A 27,333-nucleotide genomic window follows, 5' to 3' on the forward strand; every position below is an offset into this window, starting at 1 on the left:
GTAGATCTTAATGTAGGTCCTTTAATACACAGGGAGGCAGCATTACAGAAACTGTGGTGAGAGGACAATGCCCTCCTGCCTTTGATTTAACTGTCCATCTGGAATGCCATAAACATTACATTATATAACTAACTAGTTTGCTACAGAGATTTAAGAACTAGCTTCTTGCCACCAACACTTTGTCACACATATTATCTCTTGGGACACATCTTCAATACAAAAGCAGCATGGCAGAGGCACCTACCGTGCTTGAAGACGCCAATGAGCAGGGATTTGTCAGCCTCATTGTCCCACCATGTTGTTGGAACCTCCAGCTGATCCACTACTGGGAACCATATGTCAATCTCACTAAATGTGTAAGTCAGTAAAGCAATGTTAGAAACAGAAGTGATAATCCTTCAAAAGATTATTAAAGGTCGCTTGCTTTATCCATGACTTTAAATGCTTATACTTCTACCATACTCCCATGAACTTGTGCCCAGTAGAGAAGATTTTTAATTAAAAAAAAAAAAAAAAAAAAAAAAAAAAAGATCAATTTATCTCAAAGACAGTATAGAAAGAAGTAAGCAAACCAGTCATTCCTGGAGTAAGAAAGGAAATAAAATAAAATAAAGAATAAATAAAAAGCGAAGCTGGCGAGATGGCTCAGTAGGTAAAGGAGCTTGCTACCAGGCCCAGCAACCCACACAGGAGAGAGCTTACCCTGGCAACTTAATCTGAGTGCCACATTCATACTGTGGCATGTCCCTGTGCTCCCCACAACACAAAATAAAAGATCAATCGATAAATAGATAGATAGATAGATAGATAGATGGGAGATCGAAGAGATAGACAGATAGACAATACAGATGTTAAACAAAGAAACTTCACCTGGCTATGGCACCCCCTAACACCTTCTCTGCTTGATCTCCAATAACTTCCTGCCTCAGGTAGTACAGCATCCGGACTCTCAACAGTACCCTGAAGGAAGGGACAGAGACAGTTAGCAACAGTGTAGCAAGCCTTCCTGAGAACCGTCTGAATAGCATTCTTACTTGTTACACTGATGTTTCAAGTGCTTCTTGTAACTCTCATCTTGGAACAGAGTGTCAGGGTTGTACTTGCGGATCCAGTCTGCCTTATGAATGTCGAAAGTACTTTGTGACTTCACCTTTTTCCCTTTACGCCCACGGGGCACAGGGATAGACAGACCTGGCAAAGTGGGGACAGCGAAGACTTGGATTGAGAAAAACCCTGACACCTGAAAAGGACTAGACACCCTGTAGAAAGATGAAAAGGTGGGAGTTGATAATTACCTGAATGATTCTGCAGTTCTTTTGTCTTGCCATTTTCAGCAGGGCTAATCAAGTCCCAAATGAAGCTTTTGATATTTTCATCCCCACGGTAGTGCAGAAGACAGTATACGAGGATGGCGCGGCATATTGTCTCCACGTCTCTTTCAGTCATTCGTCGCTTAAAGCGTCCATGAGACAAAATATCTCGCCAACGTCCCCAACTAACAAAACAGGAAAGATAACAACTAAACAGTTTTGGGAAAATCAAATTCAGAGATATTATCTTGGCTCCCAGAGTTGCCATCTCCCCAAAAGTGGAGGACAAACAGAAACTCCCTCAAAAGTCAAGTGTTTCTGTAATGCTTCTTGGACTCAAATCTGAAAGGCAACAGAGATGCCGTATTGCTCATGGCAAGTTGCATTCTTACCCATATACCAGGAGATGTTTTTCCACCCGAAAACAGTCAGTGCGCCCATAGGTGTGGTGGCGGTCGTGTCTTCGGGAGCGTGGCCGCTCATCATCTTCACTTTCCAAATCAGAAAACTCAACCAGGTCGTCATCTTTCAGAGTGCTGAAGTGTCGAGTCTGCTTCCGAACTCGAGGTGTGTCAATCACCAAGTTATTCTATGCAGAGAGCAGGAGACAGACCTCTTATGATATGCTCACAGGAGAAGAGTAAAGACAGTTATGGACTGACAGAATCTCAAATATAAGCTATGAAATAAACTGGCTGGTTTTGTGTGTCAACCTAAAGTTAGAGACATGAGAGAGGAAACACCCTCACAGTTTAGAAAATGCCTTCATGAGATCAAGGTGTAAGGTATTTTCTCAATTAGTGACTGAGAGAGGAGGGCACAGGCCATTGTGGGTGGTGCCATCCCTGGGGTTGCAGTGCTGGATTCTATAAGAAATCAGGCTTAGCAAGCCATGGCAACCAAGCCAGTAAGCAGCACCCTCCATAGCTGCAGGTTCCGGCCCTGCTTGAGTTCTGCCCCAACTTGTTTTTTGTCATGGTGTTTCGTCACAGTCACAAAACCCTAAGACAAGTTTGTGCCGAGGACTGGGGTACTGCTGTGATAAGCTTGACTATGCTTTCATTTGGAGAAATGTGGACCTGGGGACCTGGGACTAGAAAATCAGTGGAATGCTTTAAGCACTGTGTAATGGACCAAACTAGTAGGACCACAGGAGACAGTGGTGCCAGGAGTGAGCTGAGCTACGGGACCTGCTCAAGAGGTTTCAGAGGATAAGAATTTTAGTATGTTGGTCAAATAGCGTTCTTGTGATATTTTAAAGAATATGACTGCTTTTCACCCTTGTCTAAAGACAATGCCTGAGGCTAAAATGAAGAGACTTAGATGAAATGCACTGGCAAATCAACACAGCCTAGCATAGACTCTGACCTGTGGTTCAGTCTTATGAAAAGAAAAGAAGTAAGTTGTGCTAGATAAAATACAAAACTGTATGATTCAAGGATTAAGTGAGCACTAGGAAGTGGAACAGCGCTAAATCCTGTGTTCAAGGATATTGACTGGGATTAAGGGTATGGTGACCTCAGAGCAAAATTCTACCCAGCTAAATTTCTTGTGAAAAGAAATTAAAGAAAAACTTAGGTTTGGTACACATCTTTAATCCTAGCAATCAGGACACAGAGGCATGCAGATCTCTGAGTTCAAGGTCAGTCTGGTCTACAGAGCCAAGTTCCAGAACAGCCAAGCTTGGGCAGTGAAAAAAGATATGGAAAACAGAAAGCTGGTAAAGACATTAACTGAACAAGGGGGCATGTTCCAGCCCCAGAAAGCAGTAGAACTCGGCAGCATCGGTCACGCGGTTCTGGCTAGAGCGTCAAGAAATCTCCCTCTGCAACTAAGTCAAGTTGCTGAGGCCAGGTGTGTGGCAAGGTGTCCCGGCATGGAGGCCCAGGGAGCCCACTGCATGAACCTGTGAGGTAAAGCCTGAATTGCCTTGGAGACCCCATGACGCTAGAGATGGCGTCTCATGCCAGGAAAAGCTGCTAACAGGAAATGAAACAGCCCAAGAGAGAGAAGTGTTATGGCAGTCAACAAAGCTGACAGGAGTTGAAGATCTGAAGAATGCTTTGACATTAAACATGAAGATGCAGAGTTTAGAGTTTTTTGTTGTTCCTTGGTTGGCTGTTCTTTGAGACAGGGGCCTCTCTGTGTAGCCTTGGCTGTCCTGGACTCACTCTGTAGACCAGGCTGGCCTCGAACTCACAGAGATCCACCTGCCTCTGCCTCCCACGTGCTGGGATTACAGGTGTGCACCACCACACCCGACTGTGCCAAGCCAATTTTTGGTCCAATATTCCTCACTATGCTCCCTTCTCTACACTTTGGACCAGTAACGAATTTCCTGTGACATGGTATCTTGGAAGTTTGGGACCTGCTTTATAATTTTGACTTTATAGGGGATTACAGTTAAGAGATTACATGAATCTCAGAATCTTAAACATTGTTGGGACTGTGACAGATTGTGGGAACATTTGAAGTTAGACTAAACGCATTTTTGCATTGTTATAGCTATAAGATTATGGGGGCCAGGTAGTGGAATGTGGTGGTTTGAATAGGTTTAGCCCCATAGATTCATGTGTTTGAGTGTTTGACCATAGGCAGTGGCACTATTAGGAAGTGTGGCTTTGTTAGAGGAAGTGTGTCACTGTGGAGGTGGGACTTTGAGGTCTTAAATGTGCACACTAAGCCCAGTGTGAAACACATCCAGTCTCCTGCAGCCTGTGGATCAAGATACTGGCTCCTCCAGTATCACATCTCCCTGCATGATGTCATGCTCCTTCGCAATGATGATAATGGGCTAACCTGTGAACTGTAAGCCAGCCCCAATTAAATGTGCTCTTTATAAGAGTTGCTGTGGTCATGGTGTCTCTTCACAGCAATGGAAACCCTAATTAAGACATGAAAGTACTCAGATTTTTAGGGCATGTAAAATAATCTACAAGGCTCAGGAAGAAAAACTTAGACACCCGTGATGGTTTGAATAAGAATAGCCAGGAGCTGGAGAGATGGCTCAGAGGTTAAGAGCACTGACTGTTCATCCAGAGGTCCTGAGTTCAATTCCCAGCAACAACATGGTGGCTCACAACCATCTACAATGTGATCTGATGCCCTCTTCTGACATTCAGGTGTACACGCAGGCAGAGCACTGTGTACATAAGAAATAAATTAATGGATTAAATAAATCTTTAAATAAGAATGGCCAACACAGGTTCATAGATTCGAATGCTTGGTCACAGGGAATGGCAATATTACAAGGATCAGGAAGTGTGCCCCTTGGGGTGGGCTTCTGGGTTTCAAAGTTCAAGCCAGGCCAAGTGTCTTCTTTTTGCTGCTATCATGTCTGCCTGTATACCACCATGCTTCTGACAGGTAACAGACTAAAGCTCTGAAACTGTAAGTGAGCGATAATTAAACGCTTTCCTTTATAAAAGCTGTTGTGGTCATGGTGTCCCTCTTCAAAGCCATAGAACAGTGACTAAGACAACATCTGAGGTTTGTTTGTTTGTTTTTGGAGACGGAGTTTTTCTGTGTATAGCCTTGGCTATCCTGGAACTCTCTCTCTCTGAAGACCAGGATGGCCTCAAACTCACTCTGCCTCCTAGGATTAAAGGCAGGCATGTGCCACCACTGCCTGGATAACATCTAAGTATTTTTAGAGGGTATCCTAGACAAAGTCTCCAAAACTTTTGTATATAATATTCCAGCATGAGCTTCAATTAGCATTAAAGAGCTAGAACTGCTAAAGAGCGCAAGCAAGGGCTTTGCCTTCTACAGTTCTTCGCTCAAAGGAAAGGTAAGCTCACCTTGCTGTTCAACAGATCCATGTCTAGGTCTGCCTTTTTGGCCCATTTTTGCCAAAAGTTTGGGTCATCCAGGGAAATATCTGTCCTATTTTCAGAAGCAACAAAGCTTGCCTAGAGAGAAACAAATTCAGAATAAAGTTAACTACAATGCTTTAATGCATAAAGGGAAATTGGCAAGTATTTAAAAACATTTAAATCCTGGAGGCTGCTGTGTCCATCTAGGTCTGCCCACACAGAACGTGCCTTTGCAAAGGTTGAGCCTTTCCCTTCAGACTCAATAGTGATGGTTGTTGTTCGTCTCAGCAAGATCTGGTCTATGTCCTCTTCACAGAACTTAGAACCCTCATCGTCCTCCTCCATGATGGCTGCATATGCACCTTTTCTTAACAGATCTTCGATCTCTTTCTTGGAGAACTGCTGAATCTGCAAAAACCAAGACAAAGATAAAATCATACAATAAGAATAAAGTCTTGACTCTAAGAAATAATCATCAGGCTGAGTATGTGGCGCACATCTTTAGTTTCAGCACTCGGGAGGCAGAGGCAGGCGGATCTCTGTAAGTTAGAGGCCAGCGTGGTCTACAAAGTGAGTCTAGAACAGCCAAGGCTACACAGAGAAACCCTGTCTCAAAAAATAAAACAAACAAACAAATCTAAATTGATACTATAAACAAGGTAATCACATAATCACATCCTGTGCAAACCGCATTTGGGCAGTCAAGATGCTTCCTCAGATAAAGCTGCTTGCGGCGAGAGCCTGGTGACCTGAACTCAGTTTCCAGGACTCATGTAACAGTAGAAGGAGAGCTGACTCCATGAAGTTGTCCTCTGACACACACACACACACACACACACACACACACACACACACACACAGTAATCATCTTAAGTATTTGCTCTCAATCTCCTTCTATTGTATGACCCACCACAAACTTATCTACAGACTCACTCCAGTAATGTTGCCGTCCCGCCCACTCATGGACTGAAGCACAGCCTTATCCAGCCCCAACTTGAGGCTAGCTTTATCAAACATCTCTCTCTCATAGGAATTGCGAGTGATCAGCCGGTACACTTTTACAGCTTTGCTCTGTCCAATTCGATGACAACGTGCTTGAGCCTGGATAAAAAGACAACAAAGGATACATAATATTAAGTCTTAATTCTTCACATCAACTCAAAACCAAAAGTTAATTTCAAAAAGAAGTTTCTGGCCCATCTTGTAGAACGGGGTCAGCAAAATAGTTTGGGTGTCTGTCTGTCCTTCCTTCCTTCCTTTTTTGGTCTTTGGAGACAAGGTTTCTCTGTGTAGCCCTGACTGTCCTGAACTTACTTTGTAGTCCAGTCTGGCCTCAAACTCAGAGATCCACCTGCCTCTATCTCCCCAAGTGCTGAGATTAGAGATGTGGCCGCCTCACCCAGCTGTACTTTTTTTTCTATAAGTGAAATTTCATTCAAGCACAGACCCATCTGTCCACATGTTGCCCACTATTGCTTTTGTGCCCCAGCAGCACAAGTGAGCAGCTGGAACCAAAACTGCAGACTCTAAGGCCTGCAACATTTAGTATTAGGTTTTTAGGTTTTCCTTCCTTCCTTTCTTCCTTCTATTTCTTTGTTTGTTTGTTTGTTTGTTTTTCCAAGACAGGGCTTCTCTGTGTGGCCCTGGCAGTCCTAGAACATGCTCTGTAGTCTAGGCTGGTCTCAAATTCAGAGATCTGCCCAAGGCATATGCCACCCCACCGTCATAGGTTCTTGTAGAATGTTAGCTGCCTCTTGGCCTAGCTGCCACCCCGAGATAAACAACTTCCTCTTCTTTGAAAGAAGGGTCTTTCATAGAGATCCTGATCTTATTAAAAACCTTTTGGATTAGGCAGGCAGTCTGCATGAAAATAATTTCCTTTACCTGCAGGTCATTCTGTGGATTCCAGTCTGAATCAAAGATAATACAGGTATCAGCAGCTGTAAGATTAATACCAAGTCCACCAGCACGGGTGCATAGCAAGAAGACAAAGCGATCTGAGTCAGGTTTGCTAAAGCGGTCGATAGCGGCTTGTCGAAGGTTGCCTCTAACTCGCCCATCAATACGTTCATATAAGTACCTGGCGAAGAAAGGCGGTGTCACAAGTGAGGAAAAAATGGCTAAGAAGAAGTCAAGATCTTGCATATGCCAAAGAAACATTCCGCCACTCAGTTATATCCCAACTAACCCTGAAGCTTTTATGAAGCTGTAATAACCACAAGACATTTTAGAGTGACTCATTTCTTACCTCCTCTGGATTAGATAGTCCTCCAGAATATCTAGACAGCGTACCATCTGGGAGAAAATCAGAACTTTATGGCCACCGGCTTTAAGCTTTGGAAGTAACTTATCAATAAGAACCAATTTGCCAGCTGACCGAACCATGGCCTGCAGGTGGAAATCTTGAGGTATGATATGGCAAGCTTCCCGAAACTCCATCAAGATTTTCTCTTCTGCACCTGCAAATAAAACAGTAAAAGGTAATGTTTCGAATAAATGAAAAACATATGAAGTATTATTTAATGTAGTTGTTGAGGTAATTGAGCAAAGTAAAAGTAATATGATTTTGTTTTTTCAAGAAAGGGCTTCTCTGTGTAGCCCTAGCTGTCCTGGAACTCACAGAGATCTGCCTGCCTCTGCCTCTCTGAGTACTGGGATTAAAACTGTGTGCCACCATAACCAGGTAAGTAGTGTGACCTTTTACCCTTTCCCCTCCCTCTCTACACACACACACACACACACATTTGTTCTCTCAGAGACCCAAGTCAAGTGTTCTGCTCTGCCATTCTCTGTCATATTCTATTGACAGAGGGTCTCCAGCTGACCGACCTGGTGCTAGGACCGACGCCCGTCTCTACCCCCCATATGGCATTGACATCACAGGCGTAGGTAGTTATGCCCAGTTTTATATGGTGCTGGGACTCAAGCTCACGCCCTCATGCTCCTGCAGCAAACGCTCTTACCATCACCTTTAGCACTAATATCAGTATTCCTCACGGAACGTTCAGCGACAAAACATCTAAACCAATATTCCATTCTGCTATATGAAACATTTTAAGGCAGGTATTCTCTGAATAGACTGATTTTTTTTTTTAAGGCAGCATTTCTTTCTTTCTTTCTCTCTTTTTTATTAATTTATTCTTGTTACATCTCAATGTTTATCCCATCCCTTGTATCCTCCCATTTTCCCGTTATTCCCCTCCCCTATGACTGTTCCTGAGGGGGATTACCTCCCCCTGTATATGCTCATAGGGTATCAAGTCTCTTCTTGGTAACCTGCTGTCCTTCCTCTGAATGCCACCAGGTCTCCCCCTCCAGGGGACATGGTCAAATGTGAAGCACCAGAGTACGTGAGAAAGTCGTATCACACTCTCCACTCAACTATGGAGAATGTTCTGACCATTGGCTAGATCTGGGTAGGGGTTTAAAGTTTACCTCCTGTATTGTCCCTTGGCTGGTGCCTTAGTTTGAGCGGGACCCCTGGGCCCAAATCTGCCTATCATAATGTTCTACTTGTAGGTTTCTAGGACCCATAAACTGATTTTTTAAAAAAATTACATGGGCAAGGACTAAAAAGGAACATATGCACTATTGTTAACATACAGCCATTTCCACCCCCCCAATTCAACATTAAACATCATAAGAACATTTATCCAGAACACAGAGTAACTTAAGTTATTACTCATGAAATTCTACATAAAAATTTGTATTTAATTTGGGATTTTATACAAAACCACAGCAGTAGAAATAACCAAAGAGGAGTGCAAGATGTCTGAAAAGACTCAGCCATGGAAGCCTAGCAACCTGAGTCTGATCCCTATAACCCACACCGGTGAAAGGGGGACGGACTGCACACTGCTGTCTTCTGAGCTCTACGTGTGTGCTGTGGCACACCAGCCCCAACCCTGTCATACACACACATACACACACACACACACACACACACACACACACACACACACACACACACACTTAGAGCAGCTGACACAGAAACATTCAGAAATATTTACGGAAAGATGGTATACATGAGAATCTTGGATTTTTTGTTTTGTCTTTGCTTTTCCAAGACAGGGTTTCTGTGTAGCCCTTGCTGTCCTGGACTTGGTTTGTAGACCAGGCTGGCCTTCAACTCACAGTGATCCGCCTGCCTCTGCCTCCCCAAGTGCTGGAATTAAAGGCGTGCGCCACCACGTCCTGCTGAGAATCTTGTTTTTAAAAGGAGAATCTTTTCCCAAGCCACAGCCCATTTCCCGGTTACACTGGGACACAGCAGTCAATGCATCTTCCCAAGGCTTTAAGTCCTCACCATTGATGAGGTATGGGTGGTTGCAGCACTTGCGTAACTCCATCATGGTGTTGAGGAGGTTAGGCATGTTGGTATGTCCTGCCCCTTTGGAAAGGAAGGAGAAATTCTTCTCTAAAATAGCTCGGTAGTACTTCTTCTGGATATTGGTCAGCTCTACTTCAATAATAGTTTCCTGTTTTGGAGCCAAATTTTTTTCAACATCCTCTTTGAGTCTTCTCAGCATCATTGGCTTTAGAATGGCCTGAAGCTTTTGAACCTGGTTCATTACAGAGAGAAAACGACCACTAACATTACACTACATTATGAAGAGAAAAGTAAGCACGTAAGATTATTTGGAAACATAAAAAAATTACTTCTTCGCTATCTGAAGACTGCAGACAATGTTACTGGTGGTGGGGCAAAACTTCAGCAAGGCCTCAGGTCCTGAGTTAAGACAGATTTCTTACCTGCTCCTCTGTCTTGAGATCCCCAAAATCCTTAAGGAACTCTGACTCTGAGGGGAACTGTGAAGGTTCCAGGAAATGAAGCAGGCTGAACAGCTCCTCCACGGTGTTCTGCAGTGGTGTTCCTGTGAGCAACACTTTATGCTCCTGTAGGTGAGAGGGCAGGACTTGCAGAGACCCCGTCAAGTACACAGCTAGTTTAGTGACCTATACTATCATGGTAGTGGGCCAGGTTACTGCCTTAACCTTTTGTTTTCTTGCCTACTTGTTGACTAACAAAAACCACTCAGGAACAATGCCCTCATCTAACATACTGAAGCTAACTAAGTGCTGACATAAGTCAGAGAAAGCACTAGTAACCCAGACACTGTTTCCAAGTTCTTGTCTTTCTGAAACACTCAACTACTCACAGAAATCTCTATCTGCCCCTCTGTGGAATGTTTCTAGGGTGGACTACACATGGCTGTTAGTTTTCTGTCCTTCCTCTGAGTAAGGCTCGCCCCTTCAATTCAGGCTTCCCTTTCGGCTTGTCCTGACAGAGAATGCACTGAAGGGTAGATGAGTCCCAGAGCTCCAGGACTCTGCAGCTCCCCTTGACCCAAAGAACACTCTGTAAGGAAGCCACCCAGTCCAGCCCACTGAAGACAGGAGGCCATGTGTAAGAGAGCCTAAGTGCTCCAGCGAGCAACTACCACAACAGGCAGCGGCAGCAGCGGCAACAACCCAGAAAAGGCCAGGGTGGGCGTGGGGGTATGGCAGCACCCGCCTTTAATCCCAGCACTTGGGAGGCAAAGCTGAGTTTCAGGCCAGCCTGGTCTACAGAATGAATTCCAAGACAGCCAGGGCTACACAGAGAAACACTGTCTACAAAAACAAACAAACAAACAAGAAAGAAAAGAAAAGAAAGAAAAAGGAAAAAACCCAACCCAGGAAAGACTACCAGAACAACATATTAGCCAAATGTGGCCCAAATGGCTCAACTGTTCCTCATGATTAAGAAGCACTCATTTACAATTCATTTCCAACTCTGAAACTTACAATGTTTTTATGATCTTAAGGGGCCCCTTAATACAAGGTTCTCATTTTAGTGCAATTTTTATTGCACAGGAAAATTAGATTGGCTTTCCAGCCGGTGTGGGACTCACCAGGTCCATGTGCTTCAGGCTGTCCAGCAGCTTGCAGTTACGGTTCTTTAGCCGGTGTGCCTCATCGATGATCACACAGCGCCACTCAATTTCACGAAGCTCAGGACAATCTGACAAAATCATCTCAAAAGTGGTGATCAAGGCATCAAACTTATATGCACCTGGGATGAGGCGACCCTAATCATGAAATTGGTACAGTCAGAGGAGGCACCTCCAAAACACACGCCCACTTGCAGAATTCTGAATTGCTACACATTTCTGGCTGCTGTATGCTTAGCTGGTGTAAATTTGTCTTAACTCATGCAATGGTTAACAACGGGATCCCAGGATAGAGAGGTACCTAAGTGGTTAAGAGAACTGGGTGCTCTTCCACAGGGCCTGGATTCAATTCCCAGCACCCACATGGCAGCTCACAACTGTATGTAACTATATGAAAAAAAAAGTTCTCACTACCCTACAGGCTTTGGAGAAACAAAAAAATGAAAAAACAAAGAGATGGAGAAAATGCGGGAAAACACTGAAGCACACTACAGGGGGAAATAGATGGAAGCCAAGTGAGGCAGTTTCCTGTAACATAGTTAACTTAGTAGTCTAACACAACAGGAGCACAAGTTCAAGGCCAACCTGAGCTAAATATTGAGCCCATAGCTCAAAAACACCAAAACAAATAAAAATAGAAGTACCAATAGATAATATTGAGCATGTTAATATGGGACTACGTCTAAAGTATAACAAAAATCAAATAATTTCAACAAAATTAAGAACTAAAATGTGATAAAATTTAGCTTAGAAGTTACAAAAAATCATAAAAGAAACAAAACGGTAAGTAATTAATAAAATATACTATTAATACAAAATAGGTGATTCAATTTTTTCCCCTTAGAAAAAGCATCTTCTACTAAATTATCAATTGTTTTTTAAAAAGGGTAAATGTACATTTTAGTTTATAACTCTGAAAAATAAAACACAGCAGTGCTAGTAAAATTCTATTTAAAATACATGTATCGGCTGGTGTGGTGGTGCACAAGCATCATCTCAGCCTTCAGGAATCTGAAGCCAATCTAGGGTACATGGTAAGTATGATTGTTTCAAAACAAACAAAGCAATCCATCAAAATGATGTGTTCACGTACTAAACCAGAACCTTCCGTGACTCACAGTGCTAGTGGGTATAAATAGCAAAATCAAATCACGCTACTCCATAGAGCACTCCATAAGTCACAGAGAGCCTCAATGGACACCTTTAGCGCCTATGTAGCCCCTGACACACTAGGCACAGCGACCTACTTTCTCTGAGCACAGCATTCCCAAGAACACAACTCACCCTCGAGTCTTTACAGTACATCTCATACTGCTGAATCATCTGCCGACTGGCCAAGCTGCCATGGTACACAATAGTGTTCATCTCTGTCCATGTATTGAATTCTCGCTCCCAGTTAGTAATGGTGGACAATGGAGCAATGACCAAAAACGGACCATGGATGCCTACATTGTATACCTCCTGCAAGAAGGCAATTGACTGAATAGTTTTGCCTAATCCCATTTCATCAGCCAGGATACAGTTCTGCCTGCAGATGTTGGGGGAGACAGGGAGAAGAACATGCCAAAAAATTTATCACCATTAAAAAAAAAAAGGAATCTACCTAGGAAAAAATTATTTTGATAAAACATCTAAAAGTAATTCTCAGATTAAGTCTGCATGTTGTAAGTTCACTTTCTTCTTTACCTGTTATACCAATTAAAGAGGAGCCAGTTGACTCCTTCTAGCTGATATTCCCGTAACTGGTTTCTGTTTTTATATTCATGTGACAACTCCAATTTCTTCCAGGCACTTGCCTGTGGACGATTCTAAAAAGTAAAAAGTTTGAATTAGTGGACCAGTGAAACTAATAAAATAACTAATTGTTTGATCCAGCTGTGGTGGCACACACCTTTGATCCCAGCACTCCTGAGGCAGAGGCAGGCGGATCTCTGTGAGTTGGGGGCCAGCCTGGTCTACAAAGAGAATTCTAGGACAGTCAGGGCTACACTCTCAAAAAACCCAAGGGGGTGGGGGTGGGGGGGAGTGAAGAACACTGGCTGCTCTTCCAGAGGTCCTAAGTTCAAGTCTAGCATTCACATGGCAGCTCACAACTGTCTGTAACTATAGAGCCATGGGATTCACTGCCTTCTTCTGGTATGCAGACAAAACACCCACACACATAAAACAAAATAATACAAAAAGAGAGAAATTCGGAACAACATCTTTAAAGAAAATTGGTGATGGGCTGGAGAGATGGCTCGGTGTTAAGAGCACTGGCTGCTCTTCCAGAGGTACTGAGTTCAATTCTAAGCACCCATCTATTATGTGCCCTGATGCCCTGTTTTGGCACGCAGGTGTACATGCAGATAAGAGCACTCATAGACCTAAAATAAAGGGAGAAAATTGGGTACAGTGATACATGCCTGTTATCCCATCCCTCACGGGGCTGAGGCAGAAGGAACCCTGGGTTTCTAAGCTTATAAGAATTTTTTCATGCCTTTGTGCCAGGTGTGGTGGCACACACCTTTAATCCCAGCACTCAGGAGGCAGGTAGATCTGAGTTCTAGGACAGCCAGGGCTACATAGGAAAATCCTGTCTCAAAAACCCAACCAACCAACCAACCAAATAAATAAAAAAAGACTCTTTTTGTTTTGTTTTGTGGGATGGTATCTACCTCGCTACCTTGCCCAGGCTGACCCTGTACTTTAATACTCCTAGGTCAATATCTCAAGTAGCTGAAAGACAAATACACGCTGCAGTGCCTAAATCTAGACAGTGATGGCATCACTAAGTACAACTTGACTGTAGCACAGACAATTATGTATGACGCAGCATACTGGTCTCCTTCTTTTGACTGTTTGAACCTCTACAAGTGATGTCTAGTAAAAGAACTTTTTAACAAATAATAATAGTAATAACAGGCATGATGGTACACACCTGTAATCCCAGCATTCAGGAGGTAGAGGCAAGTGGATCTCTGTGAGTTCAAGGTTGGCCTGGTCTATACAGAGAGGCCCTGTCTTAAATTACTACATAAATAAATAAATGAATAGAAAAAAAATTTTTGAAAAGACTCTTGTTTTTTGGGGGGATAATGTATCTCTCATTATCTTGCCCAGGCTGACCTTGAACTTTCAATACTCCTACCTCAATGATTCAAGCAGCTAGCAAACTCTTTTAATCCTAGTACTCAGGAAGCAGAGACAGGAAGAACTTTGTAAATTCAAAGGTAGCCTGGTCTATACAGAGAGACCCTGTCTTAAAAATCAAAACAAAAGCTGGGCGTGGTGGTACACGCCTTTAATCTCAGCACTTGGGAGGCAGAGGCAGGCCAGCCTGGTCTACAAAGTCCAGGACAGCCAACTACACAGAGAAACCGTGACTCAAAAAACAAAAAACAAAAAATAAATAAAATAATCAACCAACCAACCAACCAAACCCCAGAGAAATGTATACGCGACTGGTATCTGATTAAGAAATGTATTATTTACCTTTTAGACAAACCCTGAAATAGTTACAAATAAACTAAAATGAAGGAATGTTAATTTGACTTAAAATAAGCTACATGACCAACCATGTATTATTCATTTTTGCTTTAGTGATGGGAACATTATGCTATGTAGTTAACACTTCCATGGTAGAAAGCTACCTCAACAAAAGCTTCCCACTCAGGCTGACCTGAGCAGTAAAGCCTGACAGACCTCTGCACTACATTTACTAAGTCCAAATGTACCTACCACCCTCTTGAGTTCTGGATGCCTTGACTGGATCCGTTTAAACTCCCGAATCTTGCCCTCATCAACATCCTCTTTTAGCTCCCATGTGCTGTCCTCATAGGGCAGAGAGCACCATTTCACCAGGTAGTAAATGACAGGCTAGAAGGGAAAGCCAAAGCCGCAGTGAGTAAAGGCTAAGAACCTGACTCTAACACCAACGCATCAGCGCTGCACGTGCTAAAGCACCAGGCTTGATCCACCAACCACAGGCTCGAGGAAGAAACTCTGTGTTTATCCACTATGGGAGGCACTTGGTGTGTGTGTGTGTGTGTGTGTGTGTGTGTGTGTGTAAGTGTAATAACACTCCTATTTTTACAATTCAAGATAGTCACTGCTGGGCTGGAGTACTGGAGTATGTTGATGCTCTTGGTTTGATCCAGGTACCACAAAAATAAAATTAAAAAGATAACCATTCACTCCTGCAATAGCATTTTCAATATTGGCTTAGATAAAGCAAGTACAATTAGAAAGAGTGGGCATACCCAGGTGTGATGGCCCATGCCTTTAATCCCAGCACTCGGGAGGCAGAGGCAGAAGGATCTCTGAGAATTCCAGGCCAGCCTGGTCTATAAAGCGAGTCCAGGACAGCCAGGGCTATACAGAAAAACCCTATCTCAAAATGATCCAATGCTTCTTTCGTTATACTGCAGTGACTTGAGTTACTCCTTATCTAAAACCCGTTGTATGAGCCACATATTTCCAGCGTATTGACTTGTTTTTTTAAAGAACATATTTATTTCCATTGTTTGCTAACACAAAATAGATAAAAATCAATCCTGTTTTGGAGAGGAGGAAATAGATACACAGAATATTACTGTCAAGTCTTGGGAACATTAACTGTAATAACAAAACAAGAAAATATTTTTAGCACCATGGGAGTTGCACATTTCACAGCGTGTCAACATAAGACCAGTTACTTTTGGAAGGTTAGGTATGGTAACAGGAAGCATAAGATTGCCAAGGCAGGAAGGGCTGAGATGCTGAAAATGATGACAACTTACGGGCAGCCACCTTCCTAATGATCTGCCTATTCTCCAGGCACTCGCAGACTCACATAGCACCATGCACCCTCAGGATAATATGCATTATATATGTTATCCTTGCTAGAGTCTGAAGACATTAATTATTAATAGGCCCTGTGTATCTAAGGTCCTGTCTGAGTTATTCTTCAGCCTGAGAAAACAAGGTGAAACTGCCATGTGACAGAAGGAAGACTGATTCACAGGTCTTGTTGGGGTGACGTGTGGGGTAAGGCGCATAGCTAGTAAGCCTAGTTTACAACCTAGCCCTGACGGCTAAATACGGCTCTACTCTTCTCTCAGTCACCGTCACAAGCCGTAACAGCTTTGCGACGACGCTAAGGCAGCAACGGCTTGAAGCAGAAAGTGAAGCTTTCGTTGTCTAGACGTAATTTAAGACAAGGGTGAGCTCATTTTTGGCTGGGATCTAGTGTGACTCTTTGGAAAGTCAAACAGGAAATCTACAGAACTTCAAGTATTTGAGGATAGCAGACTATGTTCCCCAACCTGTAGAAGCATTATTACAGTGATTCCCAAACCAGCCTGTAAAAGAAAATCCCCAGAAAAGCAACTTGATAATAATTATCGTGTAGCCTCAGCCTAAGCTTACATCACAGCAACTGTGGGTAGGGACACCAAAATAACAAATCCTGAACCACAACTAGACAGCTGTGTGGCGTTCAGACTCACTGATTTGGGACTAGGGTGCAGGTCTTCCGCACAGTGGGAAGGAGGCGGCTAAGGCGAAGAGCGCTTCTGTACTCGCAAATGCAGCTCTAAGGCGCCTGGAGCCAGTACTTCCAGCTCTTCTCTTCTTCCCTGCCTTCCCATTATGATTCTAAGACTCCCACAAAAGAAATTCAGAAATACCTTTTTAGTCCAAGAGATTTTTTTCATCCACATCTGAAAAATAAAGGATTGGCGAGCAAACCAGAAGAAATCTGAAGAGGCCTTTCATGTTTCTCCATTCCCAACTCACCTCACCATTGTCCTTGTCAACACTGTGCGACTCGTCCAGTATCCTGTCCACCTCCACATAGTCTGGGTTGAAGGGCTCTTCGTCCTATGTGAGGCGAGAAACCAAACAATATAGGAAAATCACTGTCCAGCAAAGTACTTTACTTTATCTTTCCAAGGTTGAAAAAAAAATTTTTTTTGTATTGTCATAGCATTAAAATCTGTAAACCTATTTTTCACCTGTTATCAGAGATAGTCTCTTTTCCCTAACAGATGCTGCTGCTGTCTCCACACAGACTTTGGATTTCTTCTGGTCTTTTCAGTATTTTCTGTCTGTTGAACCAGTGCCCAGAACATACAAACTTGCTCTCTTATGTTTCATAAGGCAGGAAAACACCTCTTTCTGACTCTGTGTCCCCTCAAAACTGTTTTCTGCTCTATTTTCTCAGTGTTTCACACAGATGTTGCCTCCATTTCATCTCTTTTGCTGATAATCACAGAGGCTTCTAAATTGTTAAATATAATGGACACATTTCTTTGCTTATGTAGTTTAATGTTTAATTGTAGTAACCCTAGATACAAGAATGTAAAGTTCCTTTATTACTGTTTCTACCAATATTAGATTAGAAACTTGATCTTAAAGGTTTTCTCAGACTCAGACACAAGTTCAGTTGATATGCAGAAAGCCCTGGGTTACTCCCCCAGCACATACAGAGTATGTGTGGTGGTGGATGCCTCAGACCCTGGCACTCAGCGGTAAAGGCAACACTGGAGGACAGAGGATCAGAAGTTTAAGGTCTTAGTGAGTCAGCCTGAGCTACATGAGATTGTCTCACAAAAACCAAATCAACCAAACAAAAATGGCTTCTCTTAGTGAGGGAGTTATTTGTATCTGAAGAGTCTATTGAGAGCCACAGACCAGCACTAGAAGAAGAGAACCTGCTGAGGATCAGGCTCCTGAAAATACCCCACCCACACCAACCTACAACTATCTTACAGTCCTGAACTTTACAGCTAATCAACATACCACAATTAAACCTGGGAAAACAAAAGCAAGGCACCAGTTAAATAATTAAAATTAACACTCTAAACCACGCATGTCTTTGGAGAGGCTGACAGCCTGGTCATTAATTTGTGCTAGGAAAAGACAGAGAAGGCCATGTGATGTCAGCTCTGCGATGCCAACACCTGAGAGGTAAAGGCAGGAAGGTAAATCTTGAGGACAGCATGGATTATACAGCGAGACCCTGTTGTCTCAACAACAACAACAACAACAAAAAGGAAAGAAATAACAGTCAATGCTATGTTAATTACCTCATGGAAGAAGTGTCTCATCTGAGCCATTTTGGTTTTGAACCGCTTTAATTTCTGATGGATCCTCTTATCTTTCTCCAGCTGGGAGATAGTTGCCCACTCACAGTGCAGATAGGAGCTACAGGAGGCGGAAACAGGCAGTCATGCAGTGAGAATGGGGACCCGGCACTCCAACACTGGGGTTCTCGGGACTAGCCAGCAACAGGGGGACAAACGTGTGCATTAGCAGGAGACAAGGTCAGTGTTCCTTGAATGTGCACACAAACCACCTGTTCTGGGGTACACCTAGACACCCACATTTCTAACCCGTACCCTGGTAATGGTAACTCTGTTGGTTCACAAACTACAGTTCAGAGCAACAAGGCCTTAACTAAGGCAGAAAAGAAGACAATGGATTTGATCAGAACCGGCTCTCACTCCCCAAAGAAACAGTCATTTCAATTTCTGAAATGTTCTTGACTAGCCTTTGGAAAAAGTTTAAAAAAGAAATAGTAGTCTTCAGGGGAGCAGCAGTCTTCAGGGGAGCCCCTTCCACAGTCCATGAGTTTAAGGTGAGCAGCTGTTTCCAGAATAAGCCTTTTCATAGCCTCTTGATTTAGGGTGAGCAGCTCTGTGTGCATGTAACTTACTAGTTCTTGTACTTGACAAAGAATTCCTCAGCCTCAGTGTATTGTCCAGAAGGAAGCTAAGAAGAAACACAGAAATTAGTCATATATTTATCAAAGACAGATTTTTTACATTTATTTATTTATTTATCATGTGTGCCTGAACACCAGAAGAGGACACTAGGTCTTATCATAGATGGCTGTGAGCCACCATGTGGTTTCAGGAATTGAACTCAGGACCTTCGGAAGAGCAGCTAGTGCTCCTAACCTTGAGCCACCTCTCCATCCCAAAGACAGATCTTTGAATTTCACCCACATATGGCAAAACTTCAATCTAATAGTCAAGGAACTAATCTAGCACTTCATGTCTAAGAGATGAAAAGGTAAGCTTTCAGGCATCATAAACAAAGCAGTGAGAGAAGCGATGGTAAGACAGTTTTCTAGCTAGCTTTCATATCCAATCTCTCTTTTTTAGGGGTGGCGGGTGTTTCAAGACAGACTTTCCTGTGTAGTCCTACTGGAACTCACTCAGTAGACCTGACTGGCCTTTTTGTCAGAGATTCACCTGCCTCTGTCGCCTAAAGGTGTCTAGCACCACCGACTGGCTCTTATACCATCTCTGACAACTATACCCTAGCAATGTATTCTGTCATTAAAATGTACTCATTAAATAAAACTTATAAACTGGGGATGTAGCTCAGGGTTAGAGAATCCCCATCATAGAAAATTAGTAATTGTTTCAAAGTGGAAGCTGTCTATGAACTCAGCATTAATGATGCTATGAATGACACTCAAGACAGAGAGGCCTCACCTCTTTCTTCACAATTCGCATGGAAAGCACTTTGTCCACAATAGCTGCATCTTCTTCACTGGGATTCTCCTGTAGCAAAAGATGCTGTCAGTCAGCTAATGGCTCAAAGAACAAAACTGAGTGTGGTGGTTCACATCAGTAATCCCTGCACTCCAGAGGCTGAGCAGAGGCAAAAGGATTGCTGTCTGGTCTGAAGAACAAGACCCTATAAACTCTCAAATGGCTAATGTCAGCTTACCACAAAGAACTGCATGGAAGGCAGAGTCTCGCCATCAGGGTCCTGCACTGGTTCTGGGAGGATAGGCTCGGGTTTTATTGGACCAGTTACATCAACCTCCTCCTCTTCTTCATCATCTGTTATCTTTATATCCAGGTCCTCTGTGTATTTTTTTCGTTTAACTTGGCGGTTTGAACGTCTCTTCTGTAGAGGAAACAGTGAACTGCTCAGAACTCTTAAGGTGAGAGCTTTGTTTTGAGACAGTGACTTATGTATCTGTGTTCCAGGCAAGCTGACCTCTGTCTCCACGTACTGGTGCTGCTCCGTCCACACGACCTAGGATATGCCTATGCTAATAGATGTGGATTTTATTCCAACATTCTCATGAGAACATAACTAAACGATGCTAATGAGCTTGTTCCCCTATGACAGAGTTATGTCTGCACAGACTTCGCATGATTGTTTTACCAACAGCCAGGGACCCATGGAGATACCCTGTGGGCTCCTGGTAAGAGGCTCAAAAAATTCAAGTGGACTCTAGCCACAAGGCACTGCATGCTGCAGAGCAGGAGCAGCTCCTCAGGCACATTTCTGTCTACGCTAAAGATGTAGTTTTCGTCCTTTCTTCTGTCTTACTCCCTTACTGTTGCTGTAGTGCATGTGTGAGTCCAGGTATCAAGACAGCATTTGGAGGGTCTATCTCCTTCCACCATGGTTCAGGCGTGAAGCTCAGGTAGTCAGGCCTGTATGGCAAACTCTTCTCCTCTAGGAACCATTTCATTGGCTCTTGATGCTTTGACAAGATAATAATTTCATAGGTACTGATCTGTAACTTTTTAAGTTAACCCTACTTTTTTCTTTTTCTATTTAACTTTTTGGTTTTGTTTGTTTGTTATTTTGAAGCAAGGTCTCTCTCTACGTAGCCCTAGCTGTCCTAAAACTCACTCTGTAGACCAAGATTACTGGCAAGCGCCATCATGCCTTTAAGTTTAGTTAACAATATTTCTTTGAGGTAGTTTTCTTTTTCTTTTTTCTTTTTCCCTTTGGTTTTTCAAGACAGGGTTTCTCTGTGTAGCCTTGGCTCTCCTGGACTCTCAGTGTAGACCAGGCTGGCCTGGAACTCATTGCATCCACCTGCCTCTGCCTCCCAAGTGCTGGGATTAAAGGCGTGGGCCACCACGCCCAGCCCTGAGACAGTTTTCTTAATGTACTTTAGGTCAGCCAGGCATAGTGGTGCACATCTTTAATCCCTGACTAGGGAGGCAGAGGCAGGTGGATCTCTGAGTTCAAAGCTTCCAGAATAAGACATCTCCAAACAACAGTAAACACATTTACCCACATCTGATCATAGTGAGTCCAGGACAGCCAGGGCTACACAGAGAAATTCTTTCTCAAAAACAATATATATTTATAATCTATATTTGTATATTTATAATGTATAATATAATATATACTACATCATTTTCACATATATATATTTAAGTCTTTTATTCTTTCAAGAGGCTAAATAAATCATTTTAAAAGTATTTTAAATATATGTAGCTCTTGATAAAAAAATGGGGAAAGAGAAATTTTTCAACATGATATATCACCAGAAAATGAAAAAGAGTCAAAGACAGAAATACTGAACTTGATCCAAGTTGTGTAACACAAAACTAATTTGTAAAAGTCTACATTCTTAGGGGTTGAGAGACAGCCCAATGGTAGGGCACTTGCCTAACATACACACAGTCTTGGGTACAGTCCCTCAGCACAGCAAATACATAAATAAATGAGTTAGTAATAATAGTCCTATTCAGAGTAGGACAAAATACAATGAAGACAGATATCATATATAAAATTAAAGATTATCTAGACAATTAAATCTCAAGATAGAAAACCACTCATATAAAGAAATATAAAAGATGTTATAGGTTAAAAAGACAAACCTTGGTAAATGGGTATATAAATTTAATTGAAGAACATTTTAAATTAGATGAGCTAGTCCTAAATTACAAAGAAATAAAAAGCTACGCTGAAAAAGAAATCAAGAAAAAAAATCTAATTTACAAAAGCCTTAAAGAGGGTGAAGAATCTCTAAAAGGAAAATGTTAAACACAGAAGAAATGATAGAATACTGAAAGTGAGCAATCCTGCATGACACATAACTAAAAGAAAACTAAACTAGAAGGAAAGGTTTCCTGTGCTTGTGGATTTAAAGACCTAATGCTACAAAGACAACTACACCTTCAAAAGTACTCTACAGGTTCAATATAATCCCCATCAAAATTACCACAACATATTTTGAGCAATAGAAAAACAAACTTAAAATTAACATGGAAGCACAAAAGACCACAAGAATCTAAAATAATTGAGCCAAAGAACAATGCTAAAGTTATCACAAATTATACCACAAGGTCACAGCAACAAAACCAGCAGTGTCTAGATATCTACACCAATAAGACAGAATTTAGAGCTTCCTTAAATCAAAAGCTTCGGCACAGCAAAAGAAATAATTACCATGGTGAAAAGAAAAACCCACAGAGTGGAAAAAATATTACTTATTGTACATAAGACAAGGAATAGTATCTACATAAAGACCTTATGGTCAGTGGGTAAAGGTGTGTTAGCAAGCCTGACAAACTGAGTTCAACCCTTGAAGCCTCACGGTGGAAGGACAGAGCCACTACCTGTTATTCTTTGGTCTCCGTATGTGCACTTTAGTATGTTGGTCCTATAACATACAATGACACACCCAAATAAATAAATGTAAAATATTTATTTAAAGAATTAAAAAAAAATAAACACCCCAAACACACCCAAACAACAAATTGCAAATGAGTTAAAGAGACAGCTCTCAAAAGAATTGGAAATGCCCACTAAACTTTTGAAGACTGGTAGTTTAAGATTAGCCTGGGGGGTAAGTAAGATACCTCACTGAGTAAAGGCATCAGACACGACTCCTGAGGTCCGCCTGAGTTTGATCCCTGAGTCCCACATAGTGGGACAAGAGAGCTAACTCTTGGAAGCTGTCTCTCTGACTGCCACCCGCCTTCTTTTTAAAGTTAAAAAAAAAAAAAAAAAAAAAAAAAAGACTATTCTGGGCTACACAGACAGGGTCTTAAAAAGACTGCTAACAACAATGTTCAGCACCCTTAGCCATCAGATAAATACAAATAAAAATTATATCAAGATTCCATTTCAGTCCCGTCACAGGCAAGACTACAAGTGTGAGCAAGGTGGTGGGTAAAAGGAGGCATTAGGTATCATTGCAAGGAGTTTTGATAAGTCCAGCCACAAAGAAATCAGTGTGGCAGTTCCTCAAACACTCAAAGTAAAGCCATCACCTGGTTGAGGCACATCACTCCTGGGTATCTTCCAGAAGGAAGCTAGTCAGCAGACCACAGGACACCTGCAGCACTGTGTTTACTGCGACACTACTCACAACAGCCAGGTCATGGAATTGTGCCACGAGCTGAGGATTACAGATAAAGAAAATGTGTGTATACACACCACAGAGTTACTCAGCCACAGGAAAGAATGAAATTATGCCACCTGCAGGAAATGGAAGGAATTGGAGGCCACTGCCTCAACTAAAATAAGCCAGACCAAGAAAGAGAAATATAGCATATTTTCTCTCATATGCAAAATCTATACTAAATAATATATGCACATAAGACATGAGAGTAGAGTTGGGTGTGATGGATGATGGTGCACCCTATAATCTCAGCAGCTGTTTGTCAGGGGCAGGAGAGTGAGGAGTTCAAAGCCAGTCTCACTAATGAGACTCTGTTTCAAGAAATTAAAAACAAAACAAAATGAAGAAGAGACTAGCTGAAAGGGAAGGAAATGAGAGAGTAATGGAGAGTTGTTATGGCTAACACTCACTCAACTTAGAATCACCTAGGCGTCACATCCAGAGCACTTCTGTGAGGACCTTTCCAGAGAGGCTCAACTCAGAAGGGAAATCTACCCTGAATGGCACCATCCCTGTAGGCCTGGGCCTAAGACTCAATAAGGTGGAAAAAGAAGAAAGCTGAGTGCCCTTACTCATCTCTCTGTGTCCTGAGTGCAGCCAAAATGTGGCCCAGCTGAGTGACACCCCCCAGCAGAGCTAGAGCTTGGCTCTTCGCACTGTGTCTCCTCCATGATGGACTACACCTCAAACCTCCACACAAGCACTTCCTCCTTGACCTGCCTTTGTCTCACTCTACTGTAGCAAAGGGTGGGTAATGCAAGGACTCTGAGCAAAGCATCAGTATGCTTATCTGTAATCTTTTTTTCATTTTTAAGATTAAAAAAAATATTTATGCCTATGACTGTTTTGCTTGTGTATTTGTGCACTACGTGTGGGTAGTGTCCTCAGAGGCTGTAAGAGGACATCTGCTACCTGTGTGCTGGGAACTGAACTGGGGCTCCTGGAAGAACAGCCAGTGCTATTACCTGCGGAGCCGTTCCTCCAGTCCCTACACTGAGTTTTGCTGTTTTTCTCCCCTTCCCACACCTAGCAGACTGGGAAAAATTCAGAACATTTTAATATTTTAAACACGGACTAGAAATACGTTTGAGTGGAAATATTTGTCCAACATGCTTAAGACCCTGAATTTCATGCTTAAAACAGAAGGAAGAAGGGGAAAAAAACACTCAGGAAATCAGACATGCTTGACATGATCTCAGTGGAGAAAAGTTTGGCTTTATCCTGTGTCAGCAAATACACTTCAAAATACTGTTTTATATCTTAGCACATGTACACAAATCTCTGTAGTACTAACTGTAGCGAAATACCAGAAACAACTTAAGTGACCAGAGACAGGGTGCAAGTTAAACAGTCATGTCATATCCTTGAAATCAGGTAGCACAGTTACTGAACAGATGAGTTTAGGCTATAACAACGGAAATCCTTATTATGAGTAAGAGCATCAAATGGTACATCATTTGGAAAACAGGCAGGTTTTATTCAGTTTACCCTAAAATCTTAATTTAATTTCTATGGATTTAGCCATAAGACATGAAAATCTGTCCAAAGAATACTTTGTAGTAAGATTTTTTTCATTTTGCCCTAGTTGATAACAGTCACAAACCATATAGCTCAAATGTCCATCAACAGGGGGATGGATATATAAATTACACTCATTTATATTTATTTAAGTCAAATATACTCAAGAGAAATGAAATAATAATTGATACATTCATATTGACAATCTCAAAACATCTGAAAGAAATTAGACCCCAGGTCAACCCCCAAGACCATTGAAAAAAAATTTTTAAAAAATAAGCAAGCCAGACCCAGACATTGGCAGAAGGCTTGTTAGAAGTTCAAGACCTTGAGGGAAGCTAGGGCTACATGGTGAACTGAGGATAGTGTGGACTGCAGTCCAACAGTGACCAGGCCACAGAGGTAACATACATGGGGCTCTCTGACTTGGTCAACAAAAAGGCCACCACATGAAGGCTATCCACTTGGCCTAAAGAACTGTGAACCACTGGGCAGTGGTGGCGCACGCTTTTAATCCCAGCACTTGGAAGGGAGAGGCAGATGGATCTGAGTTTGAAGGTAGCTGGGTCCAGGATGGCCAGGGTTACACAGAGAAATCCTGTCTTGCGGGAAAAACAAACAACAATTAAGCAAACCATGAACATACCTGTAACACATGGCAGTATGTTATTGAAAACAGAAAATTGACACAGGTGTATTTTATTCTACATTGCTAAGGAAAGTCTTGTTATGTAGAAAAGATTATAGATACTCCCAACTTTTTACCTTTTGTTTCATTGGCTTTTATAATTACTGTAGTATTCTTTTCTTTCTTCCTTCCTTCCTTCCTTTTCTTTCTTTCTTTTTTCCCCCTTGAGACAGGGTTTCACTCTGTAACCTTGGCTGTCCTAGACTCATTTTGTAGATCAGGCTGGCCTCGAACTCACAGCCATCTGCCTGCCTCTGCCTGCCGAGTGCTGGGATTAAAATGCCTGGCTACTGTGCTATTCTTACGGTAACATTTGTACATTAATTACAGAGACAGGATCTCACTACTTATTCATCTGTTTGTTTTGAGTCAAGGTCTCTTTGTGTAGCTTTCGATGGCCTAGAACTTACTATGTAAGCCAAACTGGTCGTGTGCTCACAGAGATCTGTCTGTCTATACCTCTGCCTTCTTGGTGCTGGGATTAAAGACACATGCCGCCACACCAGGATTAAAAAAAAAAAAAAAAGTTAAAACAAACAACCAAAAAAAGGTTACTTGGATTTACTTTAAAGTAAAGCAGAAAGGGGCGATGGCTATCTCTACGTAAATACTTAAGTAGGAGAATAGGAATACGGGACTTCACTAAACCTTTGTGTGTACTTGAAATTTTTCATAATTAAAAAAAAGTAGCACAGGAAGTATTAAGTAGAAGTAGCATGCCATAAATAACGGATATTTCTGGAAGGGTGTCAACACACCCCTGCTCACTTGCCCAAATTAGCAAACAAAACTGGTTCTTGGAAAGACCTGAAGAACTGGGGTCTGGAACGTGACCTTTTCGTTTGGTTGGTTTTTGGGGGATGGGCACTATATAGTATACATTACTATAACTAGGCATCTCTCACTGTCTTCCACTTTTACTCATTTATCGAAACAAATGTAGCTCTGGTAACTAAATTTAGAGATGGCTTACCTCTCATCCCAGTGCTACAATTATGAGTTTGCACGCCTATATCTTACCTTTATTTATTTTTTGGCCCTGGCTATCCTGGATTCAGTTTGTGTATACCTAGGCTGGCCTCAAACTCAGAGATCCGCCTGCCTCTGCCTCCTGAGTGCTGGGATTAAAGGCGTGAGGCACCATGCCTATCCTTTTATTTTTCACACACCATGTCTCACAATGAATCTGAAGTTAATGCATTTCTCTAGTTTTACTGGGCAATGAGCTTTAAAAATCTGTGTGCCTCCATTACTACTGCCGGCACTTATGTGCCACACCCAGCCTTTTATACAGTTTGGGGGAATCTGCATGCAGGTTCTTATGCTTTGGGGCATGGCAAGCAATTTACCAGTGAGTTATCTCCCAGTCTCTTGCTTTGTGTTTTTGGTAAAGGGTCTCACTCAGTGTCTCAGGTTTCCTTGAGCTCACAGCAGTCAGTCTACCTCAGTTCCCCGTGTATTGTGAACTACTTCGCTTGGCTTGGAACAGAATTTCAGATTACAATTTAGCACTGTTACACTTTTTCTCAGATTTCCTTAACCTTTTCTAGATAAAGGGTTTTCTATCATCCAGGTCCCAAATATATATATGTGAGTATACAGATATGTAATTTTCTTTTTGAAACGAGGTGTCATATATCCCTAACTAGTCTCAAATTCTTTAAGTCTGAAGAACAGCCTTGACCTTCTGATCCTTCTGCGTCTACCTCACAAATGCTGGGATTTTCAGTGTGTGCCACCATGCAGAGGACGAAACTACCTGTACGTGCAAGAAAAGCACTCTACCAATGGAGCCACCGGAAGAATAACATGGCTAACGGCAATGTAGTAAAGAACCGAAAAGCACCACAGTCCCAAAGGATGAAAGAATACAACAGCTTTGATTCATTTATCTTAATTAAAGTCAATTCTTCAAAGCCTGTCAGTTAGG

General features: G+C 42.2%; 1 protein-coding gene across 1 annotated transcript in view; it reads right to left on the reverse strand.

The window, feature by feature from the left end:
- Positions 1–27,333, reverse strand: part of Chd8 (chromodomain helicase DNA binding protein 8) — a 70,877-nt gene that overhangs the window by 14,122 nt on the left and 29,422 nt on the right. The window contains exons 6-26 of the mRNA XM_051143051.1: positions 19,762–19,944; positions 19,524–19,592; positions 18,737–18,792; positions 18,108–18,225; positions 16,816–16,899; positions 14,779–14,916; positions 12,745–12,866; positions 12,343–12,586; positions 11,020–11,196; positions 9,878–10,021; positions 9,432–9,687; positions 7,374–7,584; positions 7,010–7,205; positions 6,059–6,226; positions 5,354–5,533; positions 5,111–5,221; positions 1,703–1,899; positions 1,296–1,495; positions 1,035–1,191; positions 871–960; positions 245–348 (exon numbers count right to left, since the gene is read on the reverse strand). Of these exons, the coding sequence (XP_050999008.1) occupies positions 245–348; positions 871–960; positions 1,035–1,191; positions 1,296–1,495; positions 1,703–1,899; positions 5,111–5,221; positions 5,354–5,533; positions 6,059–6,226; positions 7,010–7,205; positions 7,374–7,584; positions 9,432–9,687; positions 9,878–10,021; positions 11,020–11,196; positions 12,343–12,586; positions 12,745–12,866; positions 14,779–14,916; positions 16,816–16,899; positions 18,108–18,225; positions 18,737–18,792; positions 19,524–19,592; positions 19,762–19,944 (3,205 nt within the window). The remainder of the gene's footprint in view (positions 1–244; positions 349–870; positions 961–1,034; positions 1,192–1,295; positions 1,496–1,702; positions 1,900–5,110; positions 5,222–5,353; positions 5,534–6,058; positions 6,227–7,009; positions 7,206–7,373; positions 7,585–9,431; positions 9,688–9,877; positions 10,022–11,019; positions 11,197–12,342; positions 12,587–12,744; positions 12,867–14,778; positions 14,917–16,815; positions 16,900–18,107; positions 18,226–18,736; positions 18,793–19,523; positions 19,593–19,761; positions 19,945–27,333) is intronic.

The sequence above is a fragment of the Acomys russatus genome, chromosome 3, assembly GCF_903995435.1.
Source record: "Acomys russatus chromosome 3, mAcoRus1.1, whole genome shotgun sequence".
Classification (NCBI taxonomy): Eukaryota; Metazoa; Chordata; class Mammalia; order Rodentia; family Muridae; genus Acomys; species Acomys russatus.